Below are 21,004 nucleotides of genomic sequence, written 5' to 3'. Positions count from 1 at the left end.
CGTTCCCGGTCCGGAGGTAGCGATTCCTAACACGACTCGATTCGTTCGGTCGTGCCATGGAAGAGAGCCGAGCTTGGCACTCACTCAATCCGTGCACGTATTGCAATCATGCCATGATATGCAGTCCATGGAAATCATGTTATGATGTGGTTCGGTTGGTGCAACCTCGACGTATACAATTTGCTTATTTTAATGACTTGACATATATAAATCTATTCGATACGAGTTGACAACATAATCTGTTACGGGGTTCATGATTGGCTAAGCACCCATGTTCGCCCATAATGCCAAATGTCTCTTTCTAAAGTTGAGCCAAAGCATGGCATGGAAATTCAAAGATCAATCTGGAAACAAATGAAAGGTAAATTATTAATTGAAATATAAATTGGTTGTTGATTACTAAATTATTACTTAAAATATTGATTGATTATTAATTATCTCCTTCCTACAAATTGTCTTTCTCCCTTGTCATGGCCACCTTGTCCCAATTTATTGTGATGTTTACTGTGGTGGTTTTGGTGTAGGTGATCTCGCGTGAGTATGGCTTCATTGGACAGCTGAATGAAGAGCCGTCACCTCAAGAAGAAAGGTTTCAACTTCACCTAAGTTGGACAGGAAGCGGTGCTCTCGCGGTTCGAAGCAAGCGAGGATGGCGAAACTCGGGTTCTTCCCTGATGCTCCGATTGATGTCGAGGGTTCCCCCAGTGTTTGCTGCCATCAATGTACGTGGTTGTCTGCTTGAAAATAAATCATCGTCTTGCTTTTGGTGTCTTTCGGGAAGCTTGTTGGCTGATCTTCTTCTTCTTCTTCTATATTCACAGGTCCGTCCTATTGAATATGGCCATGTGCTGCTGATCCCTCAGCATCCTGGGGCGCCTGCCTCAAAGGATTGATCATGCAAGTTTCTGGCTCGCCCTGTGCATGGCTTCAGAATCTGGAGATCCTTATACCCGACTAGGTTTCAACAGCCAGGGAGCATCTGCCACCATCAAATCACCTGCATTTCCGGGTGTCTACTCGATAAATTTCTACTCGTAACTTGTCGGCTTTGTCAAATAACGACTTGTAAACTTCGGTAGGATAAAAGATGTAACTTGATCATCAATATCGAAAATAGCAGCCCCCGACAATGGGGTGCATGTATCTGAATTTATCAATTATCCAGTCAGAGGTCTTGTTTTTGAAGGTGGAAATACCATACAAGACTCGTCCAAGGGTGTTTCAGACTCTTGTATCTGCCTGGAAGACACCAATATTCCTTACGACGCCCTCGTATCGAATCGTGGAAAGGGTATTCTCCTGTTCCCGCAGGTGATACGCAATCTATATTCGTGATATACTGAAGACTTTTGAATGTACTCCACGAAAGATTCTGATTGATGTATGCTGAGAAACAAGCTCTTGGAGAAGTCAGTGCGGAGCTTCTGGGACATGCAAGCGAACCCAGCGATGTGGGAAATCACTGGGCATATGGTCCTGAAGAGGAAGCAAGACTATGACGAGGCATCTGAGGAGAAATTGCAGTAAATTTCAAAGTTTGACTGTGCACATCACCAGCAAATTCACTACGTTAGAAACTGCAATAATTTCTTTTTAGTTGCTTAACAAGTGTTGGGGATCACTTTTTAGGAAAAACCCTGTATAAAGATCAAATCCACTTTGCCACCGCCCGCAGCGGCTGCGTTGGCTTGCGCTCTAGTCCCCCCACGAAGGGATCAGAGTTCGAATCCCAGCGTAGTCGTTAGGGATTCTTAAGTGTGGCGCCATTGGTGGTGGGTCACTTCTCTATGTGTGGCGCGTGCGGAGGATTCCGAGTTATCAAAAAAAAAAAAGATCAAATCCACTGGTTTATTAGAAGTCAGAGCGGCCGCATGAGAACGTACTTTTGAACTTGGTTGATTGGTTGTTTGGTCATTTAGTCTAGATTTTACTCTATATGTGATTAAGTTTCAATAATTGCATGTTAAGCTATTGTGATTGTTGGACTTGAATTAAAATGCTTTTCATATGTCTGGTGTGTTTGAAAGATTACTAAAAGGTTTTGTTACGTCTTAAATGGGAAAAATGTAAAAATGGCAAAACTAGGCACGGAAAGAGCATCCTGATAATTTTTTACTGAGTTATGAACAATTTTGAAATTTTACAGAATTGAGAGGGTTCTGTTAACAGGGTTATTTTTACGAGTTTTAGTGTTAATTAGTGGATTATAGTAAAATTAATTAACGGAAATTAAACCGATTCAAAATAGCTAGTTTTGAACACTTAGGAGTGAGATTTTCACCAATTTTTCAAATTCGAGATATCTAAAGGCACTGTGATTTGTTTTTTTTTTTTTTCATATCAGTCATTTCAAGATGGTATCGTATGTTTTATGTATATAACACAAAAAGATCATGAACGTACCATTTTACACGAGTCTTGCGGGATAGGACAAGATATTGATACATTCAAAATCAATATTTAGGGTTGTGCTCACCAGACCAATCGACCATCACAAATTCGAAGGACACAAAAGAGAGAAAAAGGAAAGCTGTGCTTACCATGTGTCTCTCCTATATTGGAAATTTCGATTTATTTTATCCCATTAGTGTTTATAAATTTTTAAAATCAAATAAATTTATTAATGGACCAAATTTAAAAAAAAAGCACAAACTTGACCCTGAGTGATAATTCTGATCCGTCCTTTTTTTTTTGTCTTATAAAATATCATCAACTTTCACTTACATCTCAAATTTGACGTGAACAATTTGAAAATTTCACACTATGGGGGCCAAATTTAGGATGCAAGTAAAAGTTGGTGTTCTTTATTGAGACAAAAAAAGTTTGGGCCAGAATTGTCACTTAAAGTAAAGTCGGTGTTTTTTTTTTTTTTTTGGAATTAACCCGTTATTAATGCAACATAATTTTTGAAATCTTTTATGGTCAACGCAACCGAGAGGAAGTCAAACCCTCCAGGGTTTTCTCATCATAGACATCGGACCCTCAACATTCGCCCCCAAACTGGGGCGCCGGAAAAATATGTAAAGCATGTAAAAAACATGTAAGAGAGAAAAAGAGGCGAAAAAGACACAAACCAACGAAAATCACTTCGACTCCAGCTTGGGAGACCGCTTTCGCTTTGTACAGTAGCGCTATCTCAGAATTCACATTTCACATAAACCCTCCAGTCCCCCCCTTATCCTCTTCTCTTCCTCCTTATCTGTTTTGTCCATCACATACCCTTTTCCCTCTTCCCCCTCTCCCCTTCTCAAGAGCTCCTCCCAAGTACCCATTTGAACGTTTCTCTCTCTCTCTCTCTCTCTCTCTCTCTCTCTCTCCCTTTTCTTGTTTTTGACATGGGACGTGAATGAAAGCCGCCATCCATCTGTGGTGGAGGGAGAGAGAGGGAAGAGGGATAGAGGGTATTTTTGCGGGACACAATTGAATGAGGATTGCCCGAATCTTGGGCAAGCGCAGAGGATGTCTTCATGTCTGCTCCCGCAGTTCAAGTGCCAGCCGGACACCTTCTCCATTCAGTTCAGGGCTCACGTCCACGCTCGTAAGCTCCCTTTTGCCCTGTTCGCCGATTCCTCATTGCTTCTGTCTTCTTAGCCAGCGTGTTCAAATGGGCTTGTTTTTTCGTTCCTTCCCTGTACTCCCGTGGGTGGGTTTCCCTTTCTTGATTTCGGCATTGGTGTTTGCTTTTTGAGGTCGTTGAATGGAAAAGGGCCGATAGCTGGTTTTGGGCATTGTAATTTAGCTGTGGAGTTGTCGGTTGTTGCTGTAAGGGCCGTCTGTCGTGATTTCAAGAATCTGCTTCTCATATCTCTATCATTCTCGGGCTTTGTTATTGATTGCTGGACTCTATGAATGTCAATGTCTCTGAGTTTTGACTTTTTGGGTCTAATTCAGTTTCTCAGTCAGTTCAATTTTCATGGCTTCTTAGAATCTGGCAGAAGCTAACGTTGTCGCTTAAGATAATGTTAATGGGAAAAGGCTTTGTTCTTGAGCATACTGCACTTAAAGCGGATTATGTACTGTTGTGCTTGTAGCCAAACACTAGGATAGGAGTTGATTCCTTGTAGTCCATGTAATGCTCTCATGTTAGACTTGAAGTGCCTTAAGGCACCTGAAGGTGAATAGGTACCTACGGAAGCTTAATCCGTGTCTTTATCAGTGTAAGTCAACCCAAATTACCTGGATGGAAAGGGACTTGCTGGTATTGGAGTTATCTTGAGAGTTTTTATCTTGGTCATGTTCTAGTGGCCAATGCCCCCCACAGATATCATTAGGGAAACAAATTAGTGCTAAGTATGCAAAAGGCTATGTGGCAATAAGCCATTTGACATGGACACGAGTCTCCTTGAGTTGTGTGAAGAATAATTTACTATAGCCATTACTCTTGTACCATTCTCGCTTCACCTCTTTATTTGTACCATAACGACTACTCTAATAGTTACTCCCCCTTTCTTATTGGTTTGCTGAATTATTCTTGCTGGACTTGCTGTTCAAAGTTGGTTAATTTCAGGAAGGATATCTCACTTGTTAGAATTTTTATACGTCAGGCAATTTGTGAGCAATAGTTAAATGTGCTCTGTTCCTTGTTGTGCCAAGTATGAAGGGGCAGAAGCTTTGTTGTTAATTTTTATCATAATTAAATGATTATGATGCAGAGCCATGGACTTTTTAAAACTTATTGTGCGCTTTTATGTAGTTGTAATGAACCTCGTTACCATTGTTTAGAAATTGTTTTGCAGAGAAAAATAGAGAGCCTACTTATTTCCGTGCACAATGCCTATTGTCCACCACGTCTCCGTCGATGTTGTCATCAGCTGGAACAGCTGTCATCCTTGACATGGAAAAGCTGAGATTGCCTTCTTTAGAAGTTCTTACAGATTCCCCAACTTCAAACAGGCCTTGGACATTCACAGGGGCGGTCGGTCCAACCACAGAGGTGAAAGGCTTGTTTATATACAAATAGTGGAATTTCTTTTGGGCATTTCTATTTCTATGCGGAAGATAACTAATATATTGCATTATTCGACCCAAATATCCAATGTTTAATTGATCATCTAAGGTGGTCTTCTTCCCAGAATCCTTTTGGTAATGGCTTCGTGATTATGCTTGAGCTCAGGCTTTTTGTAACATTGTTCACCAAGTATCCTGCTCTTTTTACATAATTAATTGTGGTTGACTTTTATGTTCTTTTCCTTCATAAAAAGAAATTGTCTATGCTTTTACTAAGGCTTGCAATTCGAGATTCCGTTCATCCTGTCACTTATAAAGCACTTTAATTTGAACTTTCTCATCAGGTAAATCTTAGTGCAACTTTAGCTACGGAAACACTTTTAACAAGTGATGAGGCACTAATAGCTGCAGCAGCTGCTGAAGCGGTTACTCTTGCAAAGGCAGCTTTGAAATCTGCAAAAGATGCAGCACTTATGATCAGGAATAAAAGTTCTTCAAATATTGATAGTAAGTTTGAAATTTCATCCAGAACAAGTACTTCTCTTTCAAAGCATGCTGAACTGTTGGAGCTAGAACATGCCAACAGTTTGACGGAGTTAATGAAATCTGAGGGTGGGTTAAGGGAAGAAAATATCATGCAGTACTCAGCGGACGAATCTGAAGATTTGGAGCCGACCCATGAAGAGCTTCAAATTCTGCAAGAACAGCTCTTCAAAAGCATAGCTGTAAGATCACGGCGGCAAACAGAAAGGAAAGAAAGAAGAGTAAGAGCAGCGGAAAAAGCAGCTGCGAATGTAGTTTCTGTGAGGTCAGGTTCTCTTAGTAAGAAGAAGCGTGCATCTTTACAAGATGTAGATTACACCGATCCGTTGCGCTACTTGAGAGCAACCACTAGCAGTTCCAAGCTTCTTACTGCCATGGAAGAAACGGAATTGTCAGAAGGAATACAGGTAGAACAAGTGCATATTACCTAGTTCGCGAATTTCTAATCTCTACTGGTAGAGCGTATTTTTTTTTTGATGACCGAGAACCCTCTGAGGTACTCTAACGTTCATCCCTACTCGGTAAATTGGGGGACCTTGGATGGGACTCATTTGACCAAGTCTGGATGAATTTCCATGGTTAATGGTTTGTATGCGGCCTTACCATCTGGGCTATCAAGGCAATCGTATTATTTTGTTATGCTGGAAAAACACTGGATTTACTAGGAGAAAAATATTTGAACCACTAAATTAGATAGAAAAGATCTTGAAGTGAACTTTATTAAAATTGGAATAAGAAGAATCTCTACCTTAGGTTAAATCACTTAGAGAGACCTTTGAGTCTGGTAATGGATCAATATTACAACCATGGCTCCTTTTAGGAAAAGAAATTTTCCTTGTCTTGTAAAAACTGTGAAGGTTTTCCTAAGAGGCCTGCTGCTTGTGGCGACTGAATAGAAATGCCTTAGTATTTTGTAGTTTTAAATTCGAATGTAAAAATGGATGCCATACGTCTATTAATTGTGCATTGGAAGTGAATGAGAGAAGGTACCTTTTGTTGGTCAAGCATACCTCTTTTGCATCTCCAATAACTTGAAGTAAAGTATTCTTTATGTTTAGCAGCGCAAGTGCCTGTACTGCAGGCGACCCTATTGAGAGGATTGTATTTGTATCCAATGATGCATGTCCCATTTCTTTCTTTCTTTTCCTTATTCTTCTCTCTCGACTCACTTTCCAATGTCATTCAGGATTTATTGAAGCTGGAAAGACTCCAGGTGGAGCTAACCGAGCGATGTGGAGGTGAGCCGACCTTTGCACAATGGGCAGCTGCTGCAGGAGTTGATCAGAAGACTCTAAGGAAGCGTTTGAATTATGGAAGACTTTGTAAAGACAAAATGATCAAAAGCAACATAAGGCTTGTTATATCCATTGCAAAAAATTATCAGGGAGCTGGAATGAATCTTCAAGATCTTGTGCAGGTACTTATTTTTCCATTGTTCTTTTTGCAAATGATGATCTGACAGTTTTATTGAGTTTCAAACTTCATCACACATACATATGAATATCAAAATCCTTCGGTCTGGTTCACGATCAACAGGAAGGATGTCGTGGTTTGGTAAGAGGTTCTGAGAAGTTTGATGCTTCAAAGGGGTTCAAGTTTTCTACATATGCTCATTGGTGGATAAAGCAGGCAGTTCGAAAGTCTCTTTCCGATCAGTCCAGGACAATTCGTTTACCAGTATGTTTCACATTTCATCATTTGCAAGTCTTACTATTTTGCGTGTAAGAGGAAAAAAGTTTGGTGGAGCTTTCACCAAACCAGATGCTCATCATCTCTAATGTTGGTTATCTCCATTCAACAGTTTCACATGGTTGAGGCAACATATAGAGTGAAGGAGGCGAGGAAGCAATTGTACAGCGAAAATGGAAGACAACCGGACAATGAGGAAGTAGCCAAGGCGACGGGGCTATCAATGAAGAGGCTTAACACTGTTCTCATGACCCCTAAAGCTCCAAGATCTCTTGACCAAAAGATTGGAATCCATCAAAATCTCAAACCTTCTGTAAGCCCCCCTTTGCTGTTATGTGGATGATGAAGTATAGTTAACTTTCTCCAGATTTCCACCCCCCTTTGGTGATCTTTTATTGCTGGCACTTGCATATTTAGTTTGGTGTCTTTTTGAGTAAAACAACTATTTAGTCTGAAGAGTTATTGAATCAAATCTAAACCCAATTGGAAAGATGAAACTTTAGCCAAATATTCCAGTTAAGATGATTTTTCTCAAAGTTGTGATAGTTTAATGTGCAAATGTGAAAAGTCCTCAAGAGTAATGATAAATTTTAGCACACGTTAGCAATACTTTCAGCCCAAGGAACATTCATCATATCATGTAATACATTTGTACTTCGAAATTGGGTGAACAGCTGTGCCATGGGCATCCCCTTCCGATTTCTTGACAATTTTATTATTTTCTGAACATGTACTTTTTTCTATGCAGTTTACAGACAACCTTTGACCTTTTTCCATTTTTCTAAACTTGTAGAACCTGACCTAACTATGTGCATCGGTTTGGTAAAATTTCCTGGGTGTGTAGGTTACCCTGTCTCTGTATTCCGAATGAGATCGGGGTAGGGCATACGTGGGAGGTGTTGAACTTCTCGGCTCTCGCCTCGTGGTTGAGAGCCTGTTCCTGTCACTTTGTCACTAGTTTATCGTGCTGTGGGGCTATGTGCAAGCTTCATTTCATCGAATTTCCGGTTCACATTGTCAATTCAGTTCGTTTTTCATTCAACAACTTCATTCTCTCCATCATCTGTTTTCTTGTTAATCTTGGTATATGTTGGCAATAAGCCGGCGTGCTTTTATGCTAATTGTATCCTGTGAAATACAAATTTTCCTTTTTGTTCTATGTGTTCATTTTCTTCCTTATTCACTGCCAATGTATTTCCTCTTCATTGAAGTTAAACTCACTTGTGTAATGCGTTGTGTCACGTTGTGTCACCCTGGGACAAGTTTGTAAATCTTTATGTATTCTCATACCATCTAGTGTGAAAACGTCAATTTTTTCACCTCCTTAGCAACTTCAAGCATATGTTGCTGATACTATCTTGTGGCTAATGAGATCAAGTTATACAACTAAGAAGTCCTTCATTCAGTGAAATGGGTAGTGCTAGTGTGGATTACCTCTTTGGATCGGTTAATTTGGCGAAGGTTTATTTTCGAAAAAGCCCCACATTTTTTGTCATGTGAATGCCCTTCTGATCATTTCCTCTCTTTGGACAGGAAGTGATAGCCAATCCCGATTCCGAAACAGCAGAAGATTTGCTGTTAAAGCAGTTTATGAGGCAGGACCTGGAGAAGGTCCTGGACAGTCTCAACCCACGAGAGAAGCAAGTGGTGAGGTGGAGGTTCGGCCTTGAAGACGGGAGGATGAAGACGCTGCAAGAAATCGGGGAGCTCATGGGCGTGAGCAGGGAAAGGATAAGGCAAATAGAGTCGTGCGCGTTTCGCAAGCTCAAGAACAAGAAGAGAACTAAACATTTGCAACAGTATGTGCTCGCGTAGGCCGAGCGTTAGGCTTCTCAAAGTCTATGCTCTTTCTTTCTTTCATGTCCATATCTTTCTCATTTCGATTTTTGGCTATATATCCCATATTTTCTTCTTCCTGGCTGCTATGCCGACGGTGAATCTGCCGGGATGCACCATACTTGAAAATGTTGTAGGAACACAATTTCTTAGATGAGGGAAATTTTTTGGTACATTTGGATGATTGTGTCATGTTTGCATCTTCCAAAAGGAGGAGAAACAAAGTCTCAAGTCATCCACGGTTCTGATGATGAAGGTTTTCTTTTCACCTTTTCTGAAAGTTGTCTTAAAAGTGTCGGAACTTTTCCGGTCGCCCGAAAAGCCCGGGCCGATCGGAGCCATAACTTCTTTTCATTCGGGATGTTCCCGGCTACTGGGCTTCTGACGTGGAAATGCCCCGGACCAGGTCGGACCGGCCAAAATTAGTGATTTAAATAAAGATATAATTAGTCATATAAAGGATCAAGAAAATACAGAGGAACCATAATCATGGCATTGCAAGGCCCGACTTGATTTTTCCTTGGACCATCGAAAGAATGGGCCTTGCAGACATTGCTGAAAAAGAAAAAGACTAATCATGCAATTTCCGAGCCGGGTTTAGACCGAACCGGCCAGACCAAACCGGGAATGATACGGTCCCCCAGCTAAGCTAGTGACCCACACAACCTTAGTCTCTATCATCTATTAGATATCTAGGATAATTCATGCCTTTCACGTGGCAACTAACTATCGAACGATAGGATATCAATCGCCGCGATTTTGATAGATCGTGATGCTAATTCAGTGCTAAAGTAATCTTGCCTTTATTCCCAATACCTTAATGTAGTCTCAACTTGCTATGGTTGATGTTGGTTTTCTGGGAAAACGCGCCTTCTGCAGTCTAGGATCGGGAGATGTCCGTGTTTTCGCAGCCTATGATGCCCCTTTGATTGGTGCAAGACTCGCTTGCTATCTAGAGATTGCGGCTCGTTTACCTAACCCGTCATCGGCGGAGAAAACACAATGTCGATTTTATGTTGCATGTGAGCTCGGTTCATCGTAACCACTTGATTTTTGGCCTAATTCAAAAAAAAAAGCATCAACTTTAGGTTGAGGGACAATTTTGGCCCGAACTTTTTTTTTGTCCCGTAAAAAAGCACAAACTTTAGGTCGAGTGACAATTCTGACTTCAACTTTTTTTTGTCTAGTAAAAAAGCACAAACTTTCACTTAAATCCAAAATCTGAACCCCATTAACTTAGAACCATTGATTTTTCAACTTGACTATTCTACCTTAGCAATAAATCTACGCGGCTTGCTGACTAGATTTAAAATACTATTCATTACCTTATTCTTTGAGCCATAGCTTGAATAATAACGGTGAAACTGTTCGTATCCTTCACTTCATTGGCAAGTAAAAAGTATCTCCAACTTGAATCTCTTTGGTTAGACTTCGTCATTTTGTCGTGATTTGAAGTTGTAGACCACCGCCCGTCAACAGACGCTATGGACAAGATCCGCCAAGCTCACCACCATAACCCTTTTTCTCAAAAGAGGGGTGACTTCAGACAGAAAGTCAACGGGGGATCAGATTTTGGGTCATGGTGAAAGTTCGTGATTTTTTATGAGACAAAAAAAAATTGGAGCCAGAATTATCACTCGATCTAAAATTGATACCTTTTTATGAGACAAAAAAAGGTTGAGGTCATAATTATCACTCGATCTAAAATTTGTTTTTTTTTTTAGAATTAACCCTTTGATTTTTGGTAGGCCTAACACACTGCGATCTAGGACCGGGCTTAATTAGGGAGACGGGCAAATTTCGTGTTGTTCGTGCGAAATTCGAATGTGACTGCGCCCCATTCGATCTCGTCCCTCCTGCGCGCACGCAATGTCGCGGCCGCACTGGCAGTGGGAGAACGCCACCGCCGGCGCCCTCGCCGGGTTCGCCACCGTCGCCGCCACGCATCCCCTCGACGTCGTCCGCACCCGCTTTCAAGGTTCCTTCTCTCTCTCTCTCTCTCTCTCTCTCTCGGGTGCTGCATCGGCGCGTGCGCGAGTTTCGAGTTTTGCTTCTTGACTGACATGGGTTCGTTCGCGTGCTCCCGCACACAGCGAACGACGGTAGGGTCGTGTACCTCCCGGCGTACAAGAACACTGCCCAAGCGCTCTTCACCATTGCTGGCTCCGAGGTTCTCTCTCTCTCTCTCTCTCTCTCTCTCTCTCTCTCTCTCGCTTTGAGCTTTAGTTGATCAAATAATGAACTTTTTAGAAGCGGAGGGGATGGTGGTGATGGAGAAGGTAACAGATTGTTCTACAAATTTTAACGTAGAGGCTCTCAAACCATGAGCAATCGCCGCTATGTGAGTTGCAAGTGCTTGCATTGAAATGGTGGCTCGAATTCGGTGGTGTTCTTTTACATGGACGACCCTTCTTGCTTAATATGGTGTAATTGTGTAAGGGCCTGCTTTTTTTGAGGTGGGGAATCCAAAATTCTTGTGGGGCTGCTTAAATTTCAATTTCATGTCATAATTGGGCTACAAAGACCCTGTCTTTTAGCTTGATGGTCGCTAACTACGCTCTGCAACTTTGCGAATATCGTCTCAGTGGTTAAAGACTCTTTCAATGATGTCCACCCTATCAATGAGTCCTTCCCACTTCACCTTTCGATTTGTTCCTACCCACTTTGCCCATCAAGATCAGAGGGTAATTCATGAATGCATCCAGGATGACAAAGGGATCTCTTTTCTTGATGTATTGGGATGGTCCTCATTGTCTTCTATGCTTGTTGATGATGATGATGCCACGCCCCAAAACTCAAAGTTGCTCTGGTTATGTTTGGAGTTGTTTTATGTTTCTTTTCAAAGAATTCATTTCAATATCGTGAGGGTCACACCTATGGACTGTGGGTAAATCCATCATGAATGGCCTTAACATATTGTTTGAAATAATTTGATACGAGAGAGAGAGAATGATGACGGAGTAGAAAATATGCAGCGTGATAAACGATATGATTAAGGATCGTTTCAAGTAAACTTGTCCTAAATCGAATCTGATAAGGTTTCCCTATAAAGGAATACTAGGACCCTAACTTAAAGTAAATAGTTAGAGTTTATGTGACTAGTTGGATGGCATATCATGCTCGAATCTGCCCATTGTCACTATTCTCCCTGTCTGTAAAGCCTTTGTGCTATTTCAAGTCTCTTGGAGGAAGTTACGACCAAAATATATTGGATTGTTATTCGAGTTGGATTGTCATTCGAGTTACCCGAGATCAAGCATCTTGTATTGCTATGTTTTTCTTGGGGGATTATATAGTAGAGAGATATATGGCTTGTATCGTAAGTTGGATTACTTCAATTGTGAATATCTATTTTCTGTTACATATTTTGTTGCTTTCTCCATAACCATCTCCTCAGATATCAAATGCTCTCCCTCTCTAATATATAGCTGTTCTCTATGTAGCGAACAGAGAAACTCAAAGCAAGTTCAATGCTGTTTCTCTCGATATAAGTTGATACGAGCACTTGCCAAACACATTGCATGATATTATGAGAAGAAATTCATTGATTGCAGAAATGATATCTGTCTGTCTGTCTGTCTGATCTTACAACTTTGCTTTAACATCCTGTTATATTTGAGTTCTTGTCAAGTTTCTATGCGTTGTTATGTGTGCAACTCCAGTTTTATTGGGAAATTGTTTGACCTTTCCAACGTTGGTCTTGAACGCCTGTCTGTAGTTTTAGATGCAGAAACAACTTTTGCAGATGTAAATGAGTGATGATTTTTTCTTGCAGGGTTTGAGAGGTCTTTATGCTGGTTTCTTACCCGCTGTACTTGGGTCGAGCCTCTCATGGGGTCTATATTTCTTCTTGTAAGTGCTATGCTTTCTATCTCTGATGTATTTGACCATTCGGTATTTGCTCTTTGTCATCTCCCTTCATCTTTTCTGAACTTTCTGTTGCTTTCCTCTACTGTTTTCAGGATTTATATTTACTCATTTCACATTTTATGAGCAAGGAAAGCTGCATCTTTCAATTTGTTTTTGTAAATCCTGCAATTAGTTAGAGGAAGGCTTTAGCAAATGCATAGCTTGGAAACGGGGTAATTTCATAAACAATTATTGCCAAAGGGTATTGCTACTTGAGTAGCAGCTTACTCTTGCCATTGTTGGGCCTGCTGTCAATATTAATGTCAAAGGCATTTCCTCAATGTATATTGATCTAAGAATAGTTGACTGTTTTAAACAAATTTGTTTCCACATGCTGAAGGCATGTTTTGGGAACATCCTCAAGAGTTATTCTTTCCCAAAAACAATCGAAAAATGCCTTGGAAGTATAGGTAGGAATATTTCAGTCAAAATCGCCATTATGGTTTTGCATAGCAAAATCCTTTTCCCTTCTCTTGAGCAACTCTTGGGCTAGTAGGAAAGAGCAATCACGTTGAAGCATTTTCTTTCTCCAATTAAGTATAGGGCTGTGGGCAGACAATTCTCCATAAAAACAGTACTTGACATTATGGGCAGCTTTAAGATGCCAACCTAGATTTTTTGACTCAACAAATGCTGCTTGCTTGGAGTCATTGTATTGACAACCAGAGTGGACTGACTGATTCGAGAACCTCTTCAAAGTCCAGTCCTATTTAGACCACTAAACCATACAACATTTAAATATCAAATCATGCCTTATCTTGTAGCTTAAGGGCATTGGTCGCACCAAATTCTATAGGTCGCATTGATCCAATTGAACCAATCGAATGGACAGTTTGACCAGGGAAAAAGCTAGTTTGACTCGGATTTGACGGTGAAGAAAAGAAAAAAAAACAACAGTTGTAGTAGTTATCATTCAAATCGGCACCATGCTTGGACCATCTATCCATACAGTCAACCATGTTCTAACAAGAGTCAAACCATGTAATCAATACAGAACGAACTGTAATGTGAGAAAGTGCATTAGGCTCAAACTCAGAGCTTCAAAGGCATGGGATGTGTTTGGTTTACCTCCAGGTCACATATTTCTATGCTTACCATACACTTCCAGTTGATGACCTAGCTTAAGCACAATTTCTATAGGACTCATTTCATAGAGAGTCAGTTAGAAAAAGGCATGCTAGCTGATGACTGCCTGACTCACCACTCTTCTCTTTTATTCAGGTGTGGAGTCAGCTATGACATATATCATATATAGACAAAGCTATGTTACTATACTTATCATGTCAGAAATAGTAAGTCTAATAAAGGGTTTCTCAAATGGTTTTATCGGTGGTACATCTAGTTAAACCGCATAAAGCAAAGACCTTGACTGGTTCCCTCACCAATATGGTTGTGAAATTACAGTTTGTTCCAACCTGTTCATCTTATTTTTGTCTTTAAACATCCAACTCATGAATCGTTTGATAGTCTATCTTGTCTTGATAAATAATGTATTCTTGTGTGTACGACTGAATTTTTTCCCTTGTTAGCTATGGCCGAGCCAAGGAAAGATATTCTGCAAAGAGAGAAGAAAGCCTATCCCCTGGTCTTCATCTTGCTTCTGCTGCAGAAGCTGGAGCTCTGGTTAGTATGGTGAAGCTTCGATTACTAGCTTTCGCCACTGCTTTGGATCTGAACAATCTCCTGTTGCCCATAAAGTGAACCAGTTGGCTGTATTGACCTTGTGTCAATAACTTATTGTTTCTGTGTGGATATTTAGTCACCTTTCTTTTATTTCGGTAGAATTTGTGCTTTGAATATTCTTTCTGAGCAATGTACCTTTAACTGAAGCAGCAACATGATTTAGTCACACACTAACCGTTAACTTCATGGAGAAGAGCTCATATATTTGCTGGCAATTTTCAAGAAAATAGAGTTTAACTTATATCGAAAGACAAGCTTTTAAAGATTGATTCTCTTTTGTTTCTACTGCTAGAGGGATAATAAACTAAACTATACAAAGGGAAATTGAAACTAGACAAAGAACATTCACCATTTAAATCTTATTTTGGTGACTGATCTATTCCATAGTGTTGACAATTACTAAAGAAATCAACAGAAAGAATCTTAAACCATTTATTAGAACTTTATGTGCAGACAGAGTCTAATAATTGAACTACTAATTTGAAGGCCCACTGGAGAGCTAGATAGGTTTAGCGGGAAATTGACTGGAGGTGCTGGCAAAAAAAATTTAATTAGGAGATTTGATAGGGAGAGGGTTTACTTATAAGGAATTCACCGTAACTTGTCTTCGCCTGAACTATGTGATTCATTATTCTAAAGAGAAGAAAAATTCAAGCAAAGAGCATCAGCTTCCAGCTTAAAGCTAACAATTGGATTCCTAAGGGTATTACCGTATTGGAAACATAAGAAATTAAGATTAAAGCATTATGATACAGAAGATGTTAAACAGAGAATGGAAACAGGATTTAAGATGTGGATTGCTGCACCAAAACAATGTGCCAGAATCCTAGCTCTGCAACCATCAGCCACCTGAAATTTGATCCTTCGAATGAAAGAATCCATTCCTCTCTTATGAATTTCCAGATTCCGACTCCATATGAGGACACTTATTTTCAATTAAAATAGAGTTTGACGATTTGCCTACCTAAGAGGAAAGAACTCTTAGAAGCTGAGATTGATTTTGAAATTACAGATTGGAGCTGTTTAGTACTTTTCCACTGAGTTTCTGCCACCCAATTGATAGGTCTGAAGTCTCTAATATATCAATGCCACCCTTTCTGCAGATGACAAGATAAAAAAAAGGCATTGAGACTTTTTTTAAAAGTTCCTGACTCACTGAAGTCACTGAAAACGGACATGACACAATTATCAGTTACACTGCAGCTAAGATTGAAAGAAAGCTAATGACCATCGGGCCAGGGGCTTTATCACCATGGTGTTTCCTACTGCCACTTTCGTTTAGAGCTGTGAACAGTTTATCTTCAAATGAGTTACAGTATAAATATAAATAACCAAGAAAAACCTTGCTAAATATAAAGCTCAAAAAACTGCCCTTCAGTCACCTTATCAGTCTCAAAATTTAGAGGATGGCTTGCTACTAGGGTGAGCATGGATATGGTCAGATTGATTTAAAGTACTCAGCTTTGAACTTGTTTGGTTCCGTTTGAGTCGGTCATTGATTCTTTGTTAAATCAAGAAAACATTATATTTTGTATGATAGAAAAGTCCATGATCATAGAACTTATATTCTTATACTTATTAACTTCTGTCGTACTTTTATATTGGCTTGTGATTTCCTTTTTCTATTTCAGTTGTGCTATCTGTTTATTAATCCAAATTACATTTGTGGATTTATGGTGCTCAAAGTTTTGGTCATATTTGAGCACCCCTTTGGATAGTGAAGTCTTTTAACAAAGAACACGAGGATGTCATTTATTTTTACGTACTGTGTTGTTTATCTACTAATGTCTCTTTAATAATCCTTTCAACTGGAGGACATATTCTTCATTTGGATCGAGTTGTTATGTTTTACCTTTTTATAGATAGACTAATGTTTTAGCAATCATGTTAACCAATTATACGATCATTCTTCGACAAAGCAAAACATGTTTGTATACACAGAGGAACTGGAGACCTCTTTTTTTTTTTTTATGTCTTTCGCAAATTGCTGAAGTTTATCAGGTTGAGTTAAGTTGCACTTTTGGTCCCTTAGCATATCAAGAATTCACTTTGGTCTATTGTGATTTATGCCAATTGACAATTAGGCACTTTACTGCATGTTTTACATCATCTGGTCACTACCGTCAGTAGTCATTGTCTGGCAGAGGTCAACTTGCTTGTAGACTAGGCATATCAGATTATTCTAGTGCCTGCAATAGAAAGATTGGGTATCCTAACTGAAACATCTAGAAATTCAGTGAGCATGGTGCTGGTAAATGATGAATGTAGAGTGTAGACAAGTAATCAGATCTTCACATAGATTGTTGATATCTGAAGATGATATAACGTTTTAATCTGCAAATAGTCCATAAAACATCATGCCTTGAGCTATGTTGTAGGATTCTGCCATGACTGCGTAAAAGTTATGTGTTGCTTTAAGCTTTTTAAATGGCAGTCATTTAATCAATGGAGAATTGAATATTTTCTGGACAGTAGCAGAAAACTTGTGTGTGCGTGCGAGATGGAGGGAAGGAGTTTGTTATAGACAGAGAGATTTTCTTATAGACCCAGCTACATGGGGGCTTAATTCTCTCTCTCAAAAAGCTTGTGGCCAAAGATTTTGTTATAGACCTAGCTACATGGGAGAGATTTTGTTCTAGAGGCAGAGAGAGATTTTGTTATGGACCCAACTACATGGGGGCTTAATTCTCTCTCTCAAAAATCTTGTGGCCACTACTTGCGAATGAAGTATCATGTATGCCAATCTTTGAGAAGATGGATGGTTCTCTACTTAATGCTTTTGGGAAGTGACAAAAGTATTCCACTTCAAGGTGTCTGTAGGATTTTTTTTTTTACTATATTAGTGCGGTCTAAAAGTATTTCTTTTAAAAATAATCTCCCTACTGTTTTGAATTTTTTGAATTGATTATATGGTATCCCATATTGAATTTTTTGAATTGAATATATGATATCCCACATTGTGGAGATAGATACATATACTAAGATAAAGTTCTTGTTTTCCTTTCTCCAGGTTTCTCTGTGCACAAATCCCGTTTGGCTCATAAAAACAAGATTGCAACTTCAGAATCCACTTCATCAAACCCGACCTTATTCTGGATTTTATGGTCTGCCTTACACCTTGCATTGGCTTGCTTATTATGTCATCTCTGAGATACCAATATTTAAGTGAGTTGCATGACTTTGGCTTGAAATTTTGTCAATGGAGATGCTTATCTGTGGATCTTGTTCACCAATTTTGATACTTTAGAATTTGGAACATCATTCCATTAATTCAGTGTTCACTACATTTATTCAATATGTTCTTTCATTGTAGGATTAATTTTTTTTAAACGTGCTTTGGTGCAGGTGGAAGATATGTATCCATTAGAATCCACCTGCAACATATATGTATATCCATTGCAGGAGAAATCCAGTATACTATGCACTTTGGAAACCTCAAATTAACTAATCTTTACTCTTTCACATGTGTTTCTAGTTTTACTCTTGGACCAACGCCTTTCATTTACTATACAAGATAACATAATACAACTTCCCTTGATAGGTTTGACAGATTATCTCATTTTACAAATGGTTCTGTTTGGGATTGGTAGTTTTGTTGATGAAACTCTTTTATACATAAGGGAAGAGAAAAATAAAAGACAACTTCTACTTGTTGGGGTAAAGAGAAAATGCCATTCAATTTTGTATGAACTTGGATAGAACGTGGCCTATGGATCCTTTTTCTTTTAAGCAGCTCTTTGTGGAGGCATTGTTGATGCATACTGACTGTTGGTTATTGCTTCATATGTGATGACCAGATGCTTTTAGAACCATAATGAAAGAGGAAGGTTGGCGTGCTTTATACAAAGGGATCGTTCCCAGTCTCTTTCTGGTAACTAACTGTATTTTATTGAACTTAGAGAGATTGGTCTTTAATATAGGAAACGGTGATCCATTAGTGTAACTGGGAAGGGAGGAAGGCCCCGTTCCAGTTTTTTGCACAACAAGGATGGCTGAGAAACTGTGGAATTGGTTAGGGGAGAGTTGCCCTGATGTTCCGCTGCCATAGATTACTGATAAGCATCTACAGATAAATATTTCTACATACTTGTATACATTTGTGATGAGTAGCTTTCTGTTTTGCCCTCTTTCCATCATAAAATTTTCTATGGTCAATTGTCCTGCATTAGTTATCTCAATTATGATGTAATCTTTTAGCAGGTTTCTCATGCTGCTATTCAGTTCACTTCCTATGAGGAACTTCGGAAAGTTGTTATTGAACTTAAGGCGAAAGGAAGGAAAGAGGGGCTTGAAAGTGCTGATAAGATGCTGGTGAGCACATTATTACACTTTTTTCTGAGTATTGACCAAAATGCACTCGAGTATCTTCCATTTATAGCCAGTCTTGCAATTTCTTGAAATTGAGCAGTTTGTGCTACAGTTTTCTTACTGGTTATTGAATATCCTTGTTCCTTTTCATATATTGGTGAATAGTTTTTCTGAGGCTTATCTATGTCTTTTAGATAAGGGAGAAAATATCTATACATGCAATGTTTGCACTGGAGGTCTTATCTGGCATTTTGAGAACGTATTCAATGTAATAAATGGTAATGTTTCATCCAGAAGCATTGCAACCTGATATTTGGGGCAGGGTTATTTGTAGGTTAATTTGAAATTTTGGGGGATATACATTTGACAATAAACCTCATTCGCCAAATATCCATACTTTGCAAGCTTTCAGAAATTTAATTCATAGGGCGGTCTCTAAATCTCTGCTTTTCAATGAACTGGTCAGGCAACAAAAAACGCCAGCTTCCAGGACACTAAAATGATGTTGCTGGTTGTTATGACTTCATATTGTACAAAAATTGGAGGATCATGTTTAGGAACATTTTTTGTCGATCGTATTCTAATTCTTCCAAACTATCGATGTAGTTAATAATTTTTTCTAGTGTGAATGGTACTCAAAATTAAATAACGAATTGTTTCTGTAATGAATGCCCTCCTCCCCAACCACCATTACAATTAAAAAAGAAAAAGAAATTCAATTGCTTGCGTCTTTTCAGAAACTGTTTTCATGGGAAAAAAACTCTTTGAATATTTCATTTGCTATTTGTCCAACTTAAGATTTCTTCTGCAGAACTCTGTTGATTATGCAATACTGGGGGCATCCTCTAAACTTGCAGCCATTCTTCTGAGTTATCCATTTCAGGTGAGCTTATTTACTACGTTCAATCATTTTTCTTTCAATTTGTCATTTTTCCGTTCATAATTGAATCGCTTCTTGTTCCAGGTGATTCGAACTCGATTGCAGGTAATCTCATAGTCCAAATACATCCTCTCTTCTAAATCTACTACTGCTTTGACGCTTTTTGACGGACTCTGATTGAACACTTTTGATGAACTCAATGCTCTGTCAATTCTTCACTCCTTTTGCAGCAACGGCCTTGCACTGACGGTACTCCTAGATATATGGATACCTGGCATGTTGTAAAAGAAACTGCAAGGTAATGCAACTATATGTGATTGAGACTCCGTCTCACTCATCAAATGTTGACGAGTACAGAATTTTCATGCCCTTTTGGCTTTTTTGTAGGTTTGAAGGCTTACGGGGTTTCTACAAAGGGATCACACCCAACATACTGAAAAATGTCCCTGCTTCTTCAATAACATTCATTGTCTATGAGAATGTGATGAAGTTGTTGAGGCTTGGAAGGACAAAAGAATGAATCTTTATTTTCTTTGGAACAGCGAGCATTTCATTCGGAAACTGCAATTTCGGCCATTTTGCGTCTTCTTTTTGTTAAAGTAAGGGATAGATACCTTCATAGGTCATTCGATTTTGGGCACTTTTCTGTGTGTCATTCTGATTCAACCATCAAGAAGTCGCGAATGAATGAGTGACATGGACAATCTGCGTGGCTTTGATTTCGACCAACTCGGACGAGTTGAGCAGTACTGAAGACTGAACAAATTATGATTTCCATGTTCGAGATCACGAAGAAGAAATAGAGTTGATGATTGGGGGGTTGCCGTTTTGAAACACCTTGAATTGAAACGACATTTCAAATGAAGAGAGCTTCATCAACTTTACATTGCTAAGTATAGCCTGTTGCTTCTCCCTAGCAATGTACGTATGCGATAGGATGTTTTGAATACAAAAGTCAGAATCGTAGTCCCACCATCTTTGGCTGACCGACTGTAGCTGGAAAACCATGGTTAGCACTAGCACCCACATTGTATCGACTATTCAATTTGTAATTCAATTGCAATCCCGTATACACGTATAAGCTGATTCAAAGGTTTAATTGCCCCGACTCAATCTGCTTCCAGTTCTAGTAGATTAGACAAAAGGATTATCCCCTCCTTCAGCTCTGGTTTTAGAACACGATATTCGTATATGTGATTATTGTTATGT

General features: G+C 39.3%; 2 protein-coding genes and 1 pseudogene across 4 annotated transcripts; all 3 read left to right on the top strand.

The window, feature by feature from the left end:
* The first annotated feature begins 561 nt into the window (after nucleotides 1-561).
* On the top strand, nucleotides 562-1,527 carry LOC115692378 (GDP-L-galactose phosphorylase 2-like; annotated as a pseudogene).
* Nucleotides 1,528-3,186: 1,659 nt separating this feature from the next.
* LOC130136806 (RNA polymerase sigma factor sigB-like) lies at nucleotides 3,187-9,190 on the top strand. Of its 2 annotated transcripts, none has more exons than XM_056307155.1 (7): nucleotides 3,187-3,538; nucleotides 4,723-4,933; nucleotides 5,292-5,897; nucleotides 6,677-6,907; nucleotides 7,027-7,167; nucleotides 7,292-7,492; nucleotides 8,713-9,190. In XM_056307155.1, the coding sequence occupies exons 1-7, from the start codon at nucleotides 3,468-3,470 to the stop codon at nucleotides 8,992-8,994; spliced, it is 1,743 nt and encodes a 580-aa protein (XP_056163130.1). In that variant the 5' UTR covers nucleotides 3,187-3,467; the 3' UTR covers nucleotides 8,995-9,190. The 2 variants fall into 2 exon arrangements, with proteins under 2 accessions (XP_056163130.1, XP_056163131.1); XM_056307156.1 differs by having other exon boundaries at nucleotides 3,188-3,538; nucleotides 4,737-4,933.
* A 1,599-nt stretch (nucleotides 9,191-10,789) lies between these two features.
* On the top strand, nucleotides 10,790-20,435 carry LOC130136758 (folate transporter 1, chloroplastic-like). Of its 2 annotated transcripts, none has more exons than XM_056307089.1 (11): nucleotides 10,790-10,993; nucleotides 11,109-11,185; nucleotides 12,791-12,867; nucleotides 14,454-14,547; nucleotides 17,618-17,711; nucleotides 18,405-18,478; nucleotides 18,808-18,918; nucleotides 19,727-19,798; nucleotides 19,880-19,900; nucleotides 20,026-20,093; nucleotides 20,183-20,435. In XM_056307089.1, the coding sequence occupies exons 1-11, from the start codon at nucleotides 10,885-10,887 to the stop codon at nucleotides 20,313-20,315; spliced, it is 930 nt and encodes a 309-aa protein (XP_056163064.1). In that variant the 5' UTR covers nucleotides 10,790-10,884; the 3' UTR covers nucleotides 20,316-20,435. The 2 variants fall into 2 exon arrangements, with proteins under 2 accessions (XP_056163064.1, XP_056163063.1); XM_056307088.1 differs by having other exon boundaries at nucleotides 18,805-18,918.
* Nucleotides 20,436-21,004: the final 569 nt, after the last annotated feature.

The sequence above is a fragment of the Syzygium oleosum genome, unplaced genomic scaffold, assembly GCF_021117445.2.
Source record: "Syzygium oleosum isolate NSW1041296 unplaced genomic scaffold, Sole_v2.1 Sole_v2.50, whole genome shotgun sequence".
NCBI lineage: Eukaryota > Viridiplantae > Streptophyta > Magnoliopsida > Myrtales > Myrtaceae > Syzygium > Syzygium oleosum.
This window is presented reverse-complemented; position numbering and strand designations above follow the sequence as displayed.